Source organism: Triturus cristatus, chromosome 11 (assembly GCF_964204655.1).
Source record: "Triturus cristatus chromosome 11, aTriCri1.1, whole genome shotgun sequence".
Classification (NCBI taxonomy): domain Eukaryota; kingdom Metazoa; phylum Chordata; class Amphibia; order Caudata; family Salamandridae; genus Triturus; species Triturus cristatus.
The window spans coordinates 962124845-962141203 of NC_140594.1; the positions used below are offsets into that span (position 1 = coordinate 962124845).

At 45.5% G+C, this 16359-nt stretch overlaps 1 protein-coding gene across 2 annotated transcripts in view; it reads left to right on the forward strand.

Moving 5' to 3' along the window:
• Nucleotides 1–16359, forward strand: part of ASH2L (ASH2 like, histone lysine methyltransferase complex subunit) — a 134876-nt gene that overhangs the window by 79590 nt on the left and 38927 nt on the right. For both annotated transcript variants that reach the window (XM_085634971.1, XM_085634972.1), the window contains exons 6-7: nt 12464–12559; nt 13755–13850. In XM_085634971.1, the coding sequence (XP_085491097.1) occupies nt 12464–12559; nt 13755–13850 (192 nt within the window). The remainder of the gene's footprint in view (nt 1–12463; nt 12560–13754; nt 13851–16359) is intronic.

Below are 16359 nucleotides of genomic sequence, written 5' to 3' on the forward strand. Positions count from 1 at the left end.
TTGAGAGGGAAGCTTTTGCGGTGGTGTGGGCTCTGAAGAAGCTGCGGCCATACTTGTTTGGCTCGCACTTCCTGGTTCAGACCGACCACCGGCCCCTCAGGTGGCTGATGCAAATGAGGGGCGAAAATCCCAAGCTGTTGAGGTGGTCCATTTCCCTACAGGGGATGGACTTTAGGGTGGAACATCGCCCAGGAGTGGACCACGCCAATGCTGACGGTCTCTCCAGGTATTTCCGCCTTAGTGAAGAGGACTCCCAAGGGGTTGGGTAGCTCTCCCCACTTTCAGCTGGGGGGGACGCGTGTTAGACCTGTCAGCCCTTTGGCAGTTCCCTCCTCATTTTATTATTTTTGTCCTTTTTCCCCTTCTCATTTTTCCTGTCTACTAAACTTTTTGGGATGCTGATGTAGAGGTTCTGGGCGCCTTTTCCTCCTCACATGAGGAAGAGGCGCAAGATGCTCCACTGAGGTAGATAATGGGGGAAGGTAGGATTCACAAAATGGTGGCTCCAACTGTCACCTCAGCACCTGGACCATGACTGCTATGGGAGGTTCCAGAACCTTCCGGATCTCTCTGGCAAGTCAGGTCCAAGGTGATAAATAGAGGTGACAGGAGGGCGGCTATTTTAGAGGAGAAGAGGCTGCAGGCTAGTCAGGAGTAAGGCACGTGAGTGGGGAGGTGGCTGCGCTGGACAAGGAGTGGACGGATCTCAGGATTTGCCAGGGTATCTTTATCAGTGACATCACCCTCAACCACCTGACCGATCCCTGAGCGCAGCCGTGCTTTTGGAGAACCCCGTCCCAGAGAAGGTCTGAAGGTAGTGGAACCCCTGACTCACCGGACCTGGGAGTGAGCTAACGCCAGGGGCCGCCTACTCCCCAAATCCATTGTTACCTGGGATTGCAGGACTGGCTGGGTGTTGCCACCCCCCTTTGACAGATAGAAGAGGTGCTCGTGCCAAGCCCTAAGAGTCTACCTGACCTCTGTCACCGTTCCAGTGTGGGATCCGGCACCCGCTAAGCCCCCCCCCCTTTTCAGGACCCGTCTTGAAACCCTGGCCGCCACCTTCTTCCCCCCCAAGGTTGTGAAGTTTACCTGGTGCCCGACGGCAGGAGCCGCTGTCGCTGTGGAGCCTGAGGGAGGGATTGGCCCCAGAGGTGTGTCAGGCGAGAGAGCGTCGCGTCCATGCCCGTGAGGAGATCAACTCTCCGGAAGTGCGGGAAGTGAGGCGGGGAGGCTGCCCTCATCACGTGTGAAGGGCCTAGCGCCGCCCCACTGTTGCCGGACGTGATCGGAGGCCACACCCTGTGAGTCGCACTGAACCCGGGGACTGGTGGACGGGCCTTCCAGCAGTAGTGACGAGGAGGGGCGTGCCATCTGCGAGTGGAGAGTGCATTATAGTAATCCCTGGTGGGAGGTGTCCGGAGGGTGTGCGAAGACCCCCCCCCCCCCCCCCTTTCCCTGTAGGAAGGATTCCTGCATCCGGATCAGGCAGCAAGCCCCGTTCCCCGAAAGGAGGGAACGCTCGTACTGGCAGCGGTGCATCATCCTCAAGGAGGACTACAAGAGTACACAGTAAGCTGGGAAGTATGTTTGAAGGCTAAAGGGGGACCCAGTTGAACCGAGTGTTGTTCCGGGGGGGAAACCGAGTGCTGGCTGTAAATAACGGCTCCTCAGCCCAACCGAGGGTGCGACTGAGGTGATTGGATAACAGGTCGAGATCAGGTGCCAGCAAGAGCCTAGAGGTACTGCCAACTAGGCAGAGAATAGCACAACGTTAACGTAGCCTACAAGCGGACTACTTGAAGGAAACAAACTGGTTGCCAGCAGTTAATGAACCTCGCTGTCCAGAGAGACCCGTTGAGATCAGGGGATAGGCTGAATTGTGTAATGGGAGAGTGCTCTTCAGAGCGCCGTCTGTGAGGAGGTTAACAATTCCTTCAGAGCCAAGGCGCCGGGTGGGACCACCTAGAGGGGCTACTGATCTGTTGTAGTGGAGTTACTCCGAGGGGACTGTTACCGTAAATTAGAATGAAATGTTTACCCTGACATGTGTACAAAGGGGTTGTCTTGAAACGTACTGTAAATGTTTATTTTGAAAGTTAAAGAAAAGATTATCTAGGACAGGAACGTCCAGGTTTGGACTTAGACTATAGAGAGAAGTTCATATGCAAATGAAATGAATTGGTTCCCATTGTATTGTTGAATTGAGAACTGAATCCTCATCAGAAAAGAAATGTTATAAAGCTTCAGTAACTCTTTACAAAGAAAATCGGTGTAGTGTTCTTTTTGAGTGATGTGGCGCAGGATTGCGAGCTGAGTGAGATGCAGGCCTGAAAAAGCCAAATGGAGTGTTGAGCCAAGTGACCTGAGCCAAGCTACCCCCTTAGACGTAAGTCTAACACCTCCCTATAGGCTCTGCTCCTGGGGTGGCAAGAGCTTTCTGGTCTGCACAACCCGAACTTGGAACAAGCTTCCTCTGGCAATTAAATCAGCCCCCTCTCTCCAGTGTTTCTGCAAGCTTCTCAAGACCTGGCTTTTTACTCATATGTAATCTTATTCTCTCTGTCCTCCCTTCTTCAGCGCCGGGACACCTCTTGGTATTTGTTGCGCTTTATAAATTCAAATAAAATATCCTGCAATGCGGACTTCAGAGGTTCTATAGTCTGGAAATGGGACAGAAGGGTGGAGGACCCTGTGCTTGTCTGCAAAGATGTGCTTCTGAGAGCGGAGGACAATCTTCTTGCAATAAACCTTTCAGATCACTATTCCAGAAATGATTGTCATCCTAGATGCCTTGGATTTGAGGGCACATTAAGACAACCTGTTAGTGGAGCTTGGTCCCCTTCGAGGTCCAGTATTCCATTGTCTCCTCCCATCTGTAAAGTCTTTGTCTAGCCCTCATGGCCTTCCTTCCTAAGGTTATGTCACTTGAAGCCGACCTTTTACAGACTGTGAGAAGTTGGCCTGATGTATGATGTCACTAGTTCTAGTGTACACCTTATATCAGTCCAAATACCCTTATGATGATTGGTTGTAAAGTCAACCTTATAGACCAGCTATCCTAGTGGTAGCATGGACAAGAGCAGTCTTAGGCTAAACTCTGAATGGCATGTGAAGCCAGCTGTGATACCATATATAATCCCTTGAATACCAAATGAAAGGACACCACAACAGATATATATATAAAATAAAGTGTATTTATTCTAAGCAAACCCTCAGCACTCTTTATGAGATTAGAGGTAAGTACAACACAGTCTTATTAATGCATACAGTAAGTCACACAGGTAAGTAATACAGTTAGGCCCTAGGGGCCACGCAAACCATATACTAAGTAAGTGGTATAAGAACCACTGTCACGGAAATAGAATAGGCCTAGGCCTAGGGAATCGCTGGGGCTACACTACACTAGCGTTAGTTAGGAAGTGGGAGGCCCACGGGATTCGTGTGCAGAGTGGAAACACTCACGCGTAATGCGTAAAAGTCAATAGCAATAGTACAGTTTAGAAAACGGTAGATTTAGGACACTTCCGGAGTAGCTAGGAAGTTGAGACTTGAAAACTAGACACTAGGATAGTCACTATCCTGATGAGCACCGGAGTACCCAAGTTACCTAGCCCACAGGCTGCGGGTGCATAGGGGTGAAGATGCGTCGTTTTCGTCGTCGACTCCTATGGATGCCTGAAGAAAGATGCTGACAGGCAGTCAGGGAAGAGTGTCCGGTGGATCCCAAGGCTGGGATCAAGAAGAGAAGAAACCTGCAAGCAGAAGGGACAGAGTCAAGGTCACTAGCCAGTGACCACGTGGAACCAGGAAGGAACCAGGCGATGTCGTGAAGATTTGCAGGTGAAGGTGAAGCTTGTCGCTGCAGCCAGGAGGACCAGGAAGCGTCGAGGACGACCAGGACCAGGAGGCGAGCTGTCCCACGAAGGCTCTTGCTGTCGGCGGCGTCGAAGTTGGACTAGGACTCACCAAGCCTTGGCAAGCGGAACCCACGACGAACGAAGGACTTGCTTCTGGTGCAGACCAGGAAGGTCTGGGGTGCTTCTTCTTTGCAGAGAAGCGGGAGCCAGTCTGGAGGAGCCAAATCAGCGCAGAAGATTTCAGGGTGCGTCGTCACAGAGGCCACTAGCCAGCGGGCAAGCAACCGGACAGACGCGGCAAGCAGGAAAATGCTGAAGGGCCCCACGCAGGACTCGTGGAGTGTGGGGGGCTGATCTTCGGTGCAGATGGTGCTTGGGGTTGGGGCTTCTCAATCCCCGGTGCACAACTTCGAGGGTACCTCAGAAGCTGCGCTGTAAGTTACTAGCCACTTTTCCCAGGTAGCCGGTCGCTCGTCGCCTCCACGGATCTCAGCTCTGCTGCAGATGTGGATGAGGGTCGGAGAAGTCTGGAAGTCAAGGCTCTGGTCGGGCTCTGCAGTCGGTTCCTCGTAGAACGGTCGCAAAGCAAAGGGTAGTCTCTTGATGGTGCCTGTTTGCACAGGGTAGCCACTCCTTGGCTACAAGGGAGATTCTTCAGTCTTCTTCTTTCGTCGAAGGTCCAGAGTTTCTGTTCAGTTTCGTAGGTTCAGGATAATCTAAAGTCTTGAGGCCCAACTCCCACTCTTATACTAATCTGGGGGGCTGGGATACCTGCTAGGTCACGCCTTATGGGTGGGACCTGGGAGGGGGTGGTTACACCCACTTCCCTTTGTCCAGTTTCGCGCCAGAGCTGGGGCTGGAGTGCCCCAGCGCCGGTTTGAACTGGACTATGCAAGGAACACCTTGTGTGCCCCAGGCATGTCTCATTCCTTTCAGCCCACCCTGCCCCAATACACTAAAGGCTGTCTGGGGAGGTGCTAGCACCTCCCCAAGCAGGAAACCTATTGTCCAGGCCTCCCTGGCTGGGATCACTCCCAGCAGCAGGAGGTCAGACTTGTGTCTGTGGCAGCAGCATCCATTTTGTGATGCTGAGGCTTTGGTTAGAGATAAACAGCAAAGTAGGATTTTAACATGTCTCTCCCTCTAGAAGGGAGGAATAATATCCTCATCACCAGAAATGGTATGGGGGTATTATTCCAAAGTGTTAGACACCTTACACGACATGTTTTGATAAAGCCAAACCATAGTTACCATAACCGTTTAAGATTATAAGGTACTTTAAGAGTATATGGTAGGCTATATCATAGAACAGCTATAAGGACATGGTTCCGAAAGCTGCAGACAGGCTCAGCTCATGCTAGAGCACCATCTCACATGTTACCAAGCACTCTGCCTCCAGGATTGTTAAGGCCTGCCATAGGAGTGACTGATAGGTACACATGTGTCTATATATAAGGGTAGATATAGGCATACTATATCTAAGCAAGGGGTGATTACACGACCTTGCCCCAGCTGAGTGATCAGCCAGTTGTGTCTGATTGGAAGGCCAGACCAGGGGTGGCATAATACATGCTGCAGCCCCTGGGAGGCCTAGGGTACACCTATGCCCTGGGTACCTAGGGTACACTGTACAGGGTCCAATAAGGTGATCCTTACCAATTGGTTATGTACCTAGGGTACATGGAGTCCATTTTACAGAGAGAGCAGACAGCCTGAGACCCTGAATGGCAGGATCTCAGGCCAACTAAGTCGAAAAACCAGCTAGACACTAGGCAAAAAGTTGGGGGTAACCATAGTCAGATATCCACCTTCCTACACAGACCATACAGTAGGTGTGTGGAGGCGGGATGAGGAAGGTGTACCGAGGCTAGTGAAAGCTAACTCTGTGAGGAAGTAGATGAACATAGAAATATACCACTGCAAGGTCCACAATGCACTATAAAAATAAGGGCTTGCAAAGTTAAAGTACTCTCCTGCTAGACTGTGATTTTGAGTTCATACTAGCCAAGACACAGGGGCTGGTGATCTTCAGCAGCACCGTTTATTTCAACAGTATCCATCTTTGACTTTAGCTGCTCGCACACTGGCACTGCTGCTCTCCTGAGGTTGAGTGGAACACATACTGAAGCATAATCTGCTATAGAGCTTTGGGGTGTGAGCCTTTGGGATCGTGAAACCTGCACTGATGATGCAGCAGAGGAACTAGAAGACTACAATGTCCACAATGCACTGGGGCAGTGTGCTAGGAAAATATGTGGCTTAGTGTATGCAGAGAATTCGGACCACGTGCGAATCTAGAAAGTGAAGATTGTGGTGCAGTTTGTACACTTGGGCAGAAGTTCAGGCAGAGTGTTTGGGGTTGCCAGTGCTCCATGGGTTGATCCATTGTGTCGAGGATCTGGTTCATGATGTGCCTGTGAAGGGTTTCTTCCTGTGTGCTCTGAATCATGCGTTCACATCTCTAAACAGCTTAGTCATCGGCCCAGTCAAAGTGTTCCTATAAAGCAGAAGTAGCTTTGCAAACATGCACTTCGCCCTCTCGCACAGAAGACGTGACTGAGCAGCACACACCTCATGCAGGAGCGCAGCCGAAGGTGAGCATTTTCTTGCATCCTGCACCGAGCAATCTGTCATTTCACCAAAAATCGAACTGGGATGCAGAAGCAGGGTTAACTTCTGGACCATTTCTGAATGTATCCCTTACAGCGTTGAAGGAAGAAAGTCATTCACACCCAGTGATTGCAGGGACTCCTAGAATAGAGCCCCTATCCTGCCCTGCTACTGAAAATCCCAAGCTTGAGGTATGTAGAGTGAAGATGTATAGCACAGTATTGTCCCATGGCCTTTCTCTTCTCTCTACTACCTAATTTCCTTCTGTGCACCTGTTTAATGGCAAGTGATATTTAAGACCGTTTCCTTTTTGACCATCTCAAGACATAGACCAGGGTATGGTGGGTTAGGGAGACACTTAATGGATTGTATTGGACCCTGTGTTTCAGTTTCTTCGGGCCATCTCCGTCTCTCATCCTCGCAAGGTCGATTCAAATGAGCACGTTTGATTTGGGTGATAGTAAATATCCGATGTCAGTTGAAAGGGACTGCACAGGTGTAGAGATGCTTTCCAGATGTATATTGTATATGCAAGACAATCCTCTTCCGACTGAAGTCTTTAAATTGGACATTATGGTTCAAGAGCTCCACTGCAGAGGGACAGATGTCTCTAATTCCAGATATGGGATTCAATTGAAGCCATTCCTCCCGTACCTCTTGTTGCTGAAAGGGCCCTGGTGAGGAGAAAGAATAGAAGGGGGAAAGGATGGATGCATGGATTAGTGAAAGGATGGGTGCAAGGGTGAACGGGTAGATGCATGGAATAGTGGAAGGATAGATGCATGGAATAGTGGAAGGATAGATGCATGGAATAGTGGAAGGATAAATGCATGGAATAGTGGAAGGATAAATGCATGAAATAGTGGAAGGATAAATGCATGGAAGAGTGGAAGGATAGATGCAAGGGTGAAAGGATAGCTGCATCGAATAGTAAAAGAATGGATGCAAGAGTGGCAGGATAGATGCATGGAATAGTGGAAGGATAGATGCATGGAATAGTGGAAGGATAGATGCATGGAATAGTGGAAGGATAGATGCATGGAATAGTGGAAGGATAGATGCATGGAATAGTGGAAGGATAGATGCATGGAATAGTGGAAGGATAGATGCATGGAATAGTGGAAGGATAGATGCATGGTATGCTGGATACAGGGCAGACAGGCTACCTGCCCCAAGCGTGGTGGTTGAGGTCCCTTGTCACTGGTGTCTTTGGCTCTGTCCTGCTATGGAAAGCCAAACTGGGCCACGTTCACCCTTTTCAGCACGACTCTCAAGATAGGCAAGCGGTCTGTCTTTCTTTTGGGGGGGGGGGGGGGGGAGGTAAATGTTTTGGGCCCTCCTTTTGCTGTTGTCTGGATACCACTATTACTAATATTTATAAGTCACCCCTAAGGCAGGCCTAACAAGTCCTGAAGGCAGGATACAATATATTAACAAGCATTGGCATAGCTAAAAGTTAGTGAGGTAAAGAAGAGTGGTGTGGAATGTTGTAAAGTGGAGTGTTGCGGAGTGGTGTAGAGACTCGTAGAGTGTTGTGAAGGGAGAAGAGAAAAAGGGTGTATTGTGAACTAGAGTGTCGTAGACTCGAGTGCTGTAGAGTCAAGTGGCGTAGAGGCGTGGTGCAGAGTGGAGGGGAATGGAGTGTCGTAGAGTGAAGGAGTGGAGTGTCAGAGTAGAGTAGGGTGTTGTAGAATAGAGTGGAGTACAGTGACACAGGGAGTTGCATAGAGCATCGTAGAGTGGAGTAGTGTCATAGAGTGGAGTAGAGTTTAATGGATTTGAGTCAGAGTATTGTGGAGCATGGTGCTGTAGAGTGGTGTGCTGTAGAGTGGCTTAAAGTACAGTGGTGTAGAGTGCAGTGACATAGAGTAGGGTGGTGTAGGTTGCAGTGACGTGGAGTAACGCAAAGTAGGGGGGGAATGGGAGTGTAGCGGTGTAGGATAGATTGTTTCAGAGTGAAGTGGTGTAGAGTGGTATGTTGGAGAGTAGAGTGCAGACTACAGTGGAGGAGAGCGCAGTCTTGCAGAGTAGAATGTTGTAGAGTGAAGTGGTGTGTAAAAGAGTAGCATAATGCATTGGAGTAGAGTGCAGTGGCCAAGGTAGAGTGGTGTAAAGAGCAGTCGCGTACATTACAGTGTTGTGGAATCGAGTGGCCTAGAGTGCAGTGATTTAGAGTACATTGGTTTTGAGTAAAGTGGTGTATTGTGCACTGGTGAAGAGTGCAGTGGATTAGAGTTGAGTGGCGGAGCATAGATTGCAGTGGCGTGGAGTGACAGGGTAGAGAGGTGTAGCGTGCAGTGACGTAGATTAGATTGTTTCAGAGTACAGTGAAGTTGTGTGGGGTGCAGTGGTATAGAGTGCAGTGCACCAGTGTGCAGTGGTGCAGAATAGAGTCCAGTGTTGTGTAGGGTGAAGTGGCAAAGTGTAGTTGTGCATAGTAGAGTAGGGTAGAGTGCATGGGCGTACAGTAGAGTGGTGCAGAGTAGAGGGTCATAGTGATGTGGGGTAGAGTGCAGTGGTGCATAGTAGGTTAGACTGGTGCAGTGGCATATAGTTCAGTGGCGGAGCATACAGTGTCGCAGAGTAGTGTCGTAGAGTGCAGGGGTGGAGTGCAGTGGCATAGAGAGCGGTGACACACAGTGCAGTGGTGTAGAGTATAGTGGCGTACAGTGCAGGTCGTGCAGAGTCGATTTGGCATAGTGCAGTGGTGTAGAGCATATTGATTTTGAGTAAATTGGTGTGGAGTATATAAGCGTAGAACAGAATGATGTCGATTACTGTGTCAGAGTGGATTGTTGCAGAGTGGAATCGAGTGTCAGAGTGCAGTGGTGTAGTAGAGTGCAGTGTCATGGAGTGCAGAGTAGATTAGTAGCTTAGAGTGAATTGGCGTTGTGTGGAGCGATGTAGAATGTAGTGGCGTACAGTGCATTGGCATAGTGGCGTGGAGCACAGTTTCATAGACTGCAGTGGCGTAGAGTTTAGTATTGTAGAGTGCATAGTTGCCGAATCTGCGTGAACTGATGAGTCGCAGGGTGCAGTGGCGCCTAGTGGAGAGGGGCAGAATAGAGAGGCCCAAAGGGTAGAGTGAAGGGGCGTGGAGTCGTGTGAAGTACAGTATGCATGGTGTGGTGTGGTAACGCACTGCCATTAGACAACACATCTTGAATTGAAATGATCATTACATCTGCACAGACCACCAATATTACTGATCAGTATAAAGCGCACAAACGATGTGTGGAAATGTTATCACAGAGTGCATGCATTTTTTTTTTTTTTTTTTTTTTTTTTTAAATCTTATTAAAATATTTGTTTCCACCACACTTCACAGCCTTCCTCCAGCACACTGGTAATAGCTAGTGTAATTGTCACATAAATCCTCTCACTTTGATGTCAGAGAATGACCCGTAAATACCAAGCTCCCCGAAAGATGGAGCCTGACATTTGACCTCTTTCTTTGAATGCACAGCAAATATGACAAGATAAGAACTAGATTTAAAGACCGGTTTCCAGAAGTCGAACACTAGTGGAAGGATACAGTAAATAAGGTATGGGGCACAGTAGGGACAAACTAAAGCTGGACAGCCTAAAACAAATAATGCCACCAAATACAAAGCGAGCAAATGTGAGTTACAAACCACAAAACCAATGCATCCAGGCTGAATGCATTCCCAGGGAAGCTTTCGTAATGTCCCAAGGTGTTGTCACAGACGTCTGGTACGCATTGAACAAAAAAATTGGACATGTTTTTTCTAACTTTACATTTCCTGAAAGTAAAAAAAAAAAACATTGTCGTTTTTACTATGGAAAGACCAGTAGCTCCATTTGGTGAGTACAAAGTTACACTGACAACGCAGCAGCGATTTATATTCTAAATAGGACTACTAAATCTGATACTGCAAGGTATAAATAGAATCGATGCGTTCAATCCGAATTGATGCCGAAGTCAAATTTAATTTTTTGCTGAAATGTTAACTTTAGTTACCTGTTGGCCATAGTTTTCCACTGACTGTTTACAGAACCCTACCTTGGTGAGTTGGCAGCGAAAAGTGCCTGACAGCCAAATTACAGCCATGGAAGACTGAGTACTGACCCTCAATTTGTACCGGAGTCTGCTGGACCTGGGAGAGTTGGAGTGCAAGGAAGTTACCACCAGTTAGAGGGAATTGCTAGTTTTGCTGTAACTGGAGACCAGTGGCAATTGATTTTTGCTGGACTCGGCTCGGACTTTGAGTGACATTGACCCATGTGGCCAAAGTCACCCCACCTTGTTCTTGGACTGAGGGGTGACCCCAAAAAAGAACCTAGTCACCAGCTAAGCATCTGTTAGCATCTTCAGCATCCATTGCATCAGGACCACTCCATTAAAATCTGCAATGGTTAGCCCATAGAGCCTTGCACTCTACTAGAGACTGCTTTGACTGTGAGGTAACTGTACTTCACAACCTTATTGGTCTCAGTGACTTGCTTCCTGCAGGATTTGGTCGCCACAATGTTTCCTTTATGGCAGTTTTCAAGTTACTTGTGACTAACCCTAAACCTCAAGTCGTGTAGATTACAATGATTTATTGCACTCATTGATGAAAATCAGACTTATAGTTTCTTTAAAAATTCATATCTCTGGAACCCTTCAGTGGATTTGTGTCATTAAGATGTCTATACAGCCTATTTTTATAAACTGGTATTGGAATTTTATTGTGTTGTTCTTACTCAACTGTTTTGCTACTTCTTAATGCCTTACACTTGTTCTTTTGATATATAATGACTGCTCAGTCAAAGCTACCCAGGGTTGAGCTAGGGTTTTCTAAAAACTAACCTAAGTGACTTAATACTGGTCTTTTGAGTTTATTACGTGGTGAGCACAACCACAGCATGTAAAGAAAATGCTTTCCTCACAGTGGGCAAGGATTGGGCTATGCTGAGGATTGTTCTCAATAGTCACTGAAGACACTGAACTGAATTGCTACTTTAACTTGTGAGATTTCAGGGCAGATGTCTTAAGCAGGTGTGGCAGATCCTGCTTGTGCTTCTGAGTGTCTCTCGCCTAACGTGTTGTCCTCTCCCTTGTTAACTATTGATGAACAGCTTTTATTTGAAGGTTGCGAACGCCCATACATTTTCACATGGCACTTTCCAAACACTTTGCGTTAAAGAGAGTTTGGGGTTCAGCAGCATAGAGTGTGATACTTGGTTGACCAAGGGCTTGAGTACAGTCCTTACACTATGAAAAACTGGAAGGTGTAGTCTTTTCCATATTTCCTGACAAAGACCTTGTGGAACTGTGCAAGGGTCCTACACGTAGCAGAGATCACCCCCCCCCCCCCTCACTTTTACACTTTTGTGTCTTGCGCAACATAAATTATCGATGGACCCATTTCTAGGCTCTTCTTCCACAGAACCATGCAGACAGATACGCCAATTGGATGCAGCCAGACCATGTTTTTAACTCTTATGGTTGTATCCTCTAGGTAGGGTGGCTGCTACCTAAGAAATTTAGTATTTGGGTGTATGAATCACGATTTTTAGGAGAGAACATGTATTTCTCCAGTAACCTTAAAAAGCTTGTTACTTTCGAGTTGTAAAAGGTCTTTTTCTAGTTGCTTTTCATTCAGACTGAATCAGTTTTGTCTTTAGAACTCTTGTCAGACTTGTAGTACTCTGCTCTTTCAACTCCAGTTGTCTCATTTGTCTTGTCATTGTATAAAAGTACTACATACGCGACTAAAACAGAGTCCCCAAACACCACCATATTAAGCAAAATAATTCATGCAAATCCGGCGAGTGAGTTCAGTGTTGAGAGAAGAGGAGCTTTTGTGTTTACTACAGCGATTCATAATAAATTAATCGTAATCTAACCAGCTTTCATGTAGGGTGACAATGGTGTAGAAACATGCGTAATGTGGTTCTTGGGATTGCTTGCATGCGTCATATTCCCTTGATGACTGAAAAAAAGAATGCACATCAATAATATTCTATTTATTTATTTTTCCCTGCAGGATATTATTCCGTTCATAGACAAGCACTGGGAGTCGATGACCACGAGGCAAAGACCGGGGAAAATGACGTGGCCGAATAACATAGTAAAGACTATGGTTAGACCCTTTCATTAACTTGGGAGGTGTAAACTGTGCTTGGCAAAGATGCTCATGTGACCTCTGAAGTGATATGTTTGAGTCTCCCTTCTTATTAGTTAGCGCAGATTTGCCTTCTTGGGTCTTATCGAGACTCCAGACAGGTTGAAGAACATCATTGAATATAGGCCATCGTAAGTCTTGGAATGAGTAGCAAACAAAATGATTCTACTAACTTCTATACAGTTCAGCCTTGGATGTAGTGTAGTGTACTGTACTAGCCCATTACTTAAATCTCTCAGCCAGACTGAGGCTTTCTAAAGTATCAAACAACCACTCTTCCTTTCTACTGTTTGAGAGTGATGTGCAGAAACATTGATGAAGACTGTACAAGTCAAAAAGACTTAACTATTGATGGGCTGTTGTGCATCTCGGTTTATTCATATGGAATTATTGAAACTGACGATCTAAGAAATTAATGTTTACATCTGTTTTAGAAGTTCACAAAGTGAAGCGGGTGTTGTATTGCAGGCTATAGAGACAAGGTAAGGCATTTTCGCCTGGAAAACACAGGGACATGAAAACTGCATACATGCGACTTAATTTTTGGTATCCATTGTGGGGTTCATTCCTTAAGGTAATGTGATTTGAGTAAAGGGCTATGTTTGCATTAAGCTACTGTTATCCCTTTACTATACTACCATAGGGCACGAACACCAATACATTTTAGTAATTAAGAGACATTTTAAGAAGTCGAAATGTTGGTAAACGTTTTTTTTTTTAATCTCCTTCTTTTGCTTTCACAATCCAGGCGCACACTTTTTTTGTTCCGTGTTCATTTCATGGCTGCTGTAGGCATATTTACTGCCTCTGTAAAGTACCCATCTACTGAGCCTGAGGCAGGGCAAAAGCAAATGAGCAACAATGTTTTGCGTGTGGCAAACAGTCTTTAACATTCCTTCAAACAGATGTTCTGAAGATTGCACTAAAAGTTGACAAACTGTTTGATTTGGAAAGGTTTTTTTTTTTGTTTTCAATTCCTAATGGCAATTAATGTGTTTTTTTTTTTTATTTTTTTTTTTTTTTTTTATTTTGGGGGTTTTTCTGGTACATTACTGAACTCAAACTAATCAGTAGTTTTTCATCACTCACAAAACCTATTCTCACATTCCTGGATTCTGTAATGGAAATAAAAACAAGACTCTCTTCTTTACAGAGCAAAGAGCGGGACGTGTTTCTGGTGAAGGAGCACCCAGACCCAGGCAGCAAGGACCCAGAGGATGATTATCCAAAATTTGGCATTCTCGATCAGGTTAGCACATGAATATTCCGCTTTTGTTATGGAATCCTCCTATCACTTGCAGCAAATTGATATATATATTGTTTTAATAGGCTAATTCTTAGATTTTAGTCGCCCTGGATCAAGAATGTTTAGAACATACCTCTTCCGTTAACAATTTGCGATTTGTAGTGGGGTGGATAACTTGACCCTGCATATTTTCAAGGCTACCTATGTAGTGTATCGCTAAATGTGCTCCTATGTCTGTACCATATGCATGCATTCATTAAAGTAGATGTTGCTCTTCAAATCTTAATTCAGTTCTCGGATGTATAATCTATATTTCTTACTGCTGCAGTAATTTTCATTAACTATAGGAGTTTCATATCTGCCAAAATATTTTTTGCATGTTTGAGCACTTAACATTTTAAAAATACTCCTCTTAGGTGTAATTGTTGGTGTTGTGGTTCTAGGCCTTGATGCCATGGGCAGAATCTATATATCTAAATGTTTCCAGCTGAAGTGTTCAAAATGGCTGAGCATTCTCTTCAGCGATTGAATGGTTCTTGAGGCTGTATGTATATTTGTGGTACTGGCTGCCTTTTCAGCCAGATTTCTAACAAAGCAAGGGTCTTGCATCTTTGCGCTAAAGCACAGAGTGGAATGTCCTTTAACTGACATCTAGATTATCTGAGTTGGAAAATGGGTCGCTAATTCATGAGCTGAAGAAGGCGCTATAGTTAAAAGCATTGAAATATTTTGATTTGCTATTGTGCTGAAACAACGAAGATTGAAGGGTCACCATGAATACTAACAATCCGAATAAGCGCGCACTAGACCTAATATTGCATGCCTCTGTGTATTTTTACATATGTATTATAGTTTTATATTTCGGGGTAAAGAGGAAGCAGTCTGAGAATAAGAAGGGATAACAGTATGGTTTCCAAGACCATTGTGTCGGGTGTTGGTTGCCAATTCTTCTTCTTTTTTTTTTTTTTCTTTTTTTTTTTTTAACTCGGAGTTGAAGTTTACTTTCAGATGCACCCCCGACCCCTTCCAAACCTGCTTGGCTTTTTTGCCGTTTGGAGATTTTGTTTTTCGAAATATATATATATTTTTTTTAGAAAGACCGTGCAAGATGGTTTGCAGCAGCATCTATTGCTTGCCAGTGTGAGCATCTTGCCACCTTAGACAAGGCTGCAGTAAAAGACCTGCAGGCGTGCTTTTAAAGTCAATTGTGTGGGTAGTGTGAATGGTCGCCCACATGTGACATTTAGCTTTTGTGTTAAGGGAGCACTTTCTGTGCCATTTTACTATGGTCTTATTTAACCGTTCAATACACTATTTGGGGTTAATTTGGTGTAACCAAGTTTCACCATGTTTTAGGAGTCAGACCACACACACAGCAGTCTTCCAGGGAACTGGGTCTAAAAACAGTAGCAGAAAATAATGAAAATATATCCTAGGAATACCTTTTTGTTTTTGGTCAACTAACATTACCAGTCAGGGTACTGCTCTTTGGAATGAAGAATACCCCTATAGTCTCTACCAAAATGCATGGCAGAAATGGCAGCTCATTTACAGCGAGATGATCACCACTTCAATCCTTGCCTAGTTGTCTACCTTGCTGCACACAAGTGAAAACGGAGCAATAACAATGTCAAGTCACTAAACATATTAAAGTTGCTTTCTCTCTGTTGCCATTGTGGCAAACTGTGGAACTACTGGAGCAATAAAAGTGCTGCTGTGGTGAATGATGCCATCAGAGCAAAAGAAAGCTTAGACATCTAAGTGGAATTGAGGACATGTGCCTGCACCTAGAAAAGCTTTGCAATTCCTCAGTGTGAAAAGTCCTCTTGCCTCTAGTTGCAAAGTTTATTTAATTGCATAGTTAATTAAAACCATTGCATACAGCTGTAAATAAAAAGCATTTCTTACAATGACCAATACGATCAAGCGTGATCAAAAGAGCATAAAAACATAGTTTTCTTAAAATCATTTACCCAATTTAGACTTATGTGACAAAACCTCGTTGACACATGTTCTTGATTGCCTCGCTTGTAAGGGTTGTTTAACTAGTGCAAGTAAAAAACTGATTATGAAGTGCAAATGACTTGTGCTAATAGTTCGTAAAAGTGTTGCCTGGCCTTGCACCTTCTCCAGTTGTAAAGTGCTAATGACTTGTGCAAAATGATTTCCTGAAATGGCTCCTGGGCTTGCTCCTTCACTGGCATGATGCCCTCCAGTTCCATAAGGCCATTTGTAAGGATTTATGATCAGTCTCGGGCTAACAGGCTTGATAACTTAGTCCCCTTCAATTCCTCATTGTCCTCATTGTAAAGAGCGCAAGTACGATCACCTTAAAACTGAACTGCAAGTAAGTTGTGCAAAAGGTTTCCTAAAATGTTGCGTGATCTAGCACCTTTTCTGTTCCGATGCCCCTCAGATCTTTTAGCTGCGGTTTTTAGAAAATGTAATCCTTGACAGTCTAGAAGAATTGCGATACCATTTAGCCAAGCGATTACTGCTTGACTGCAAGAGC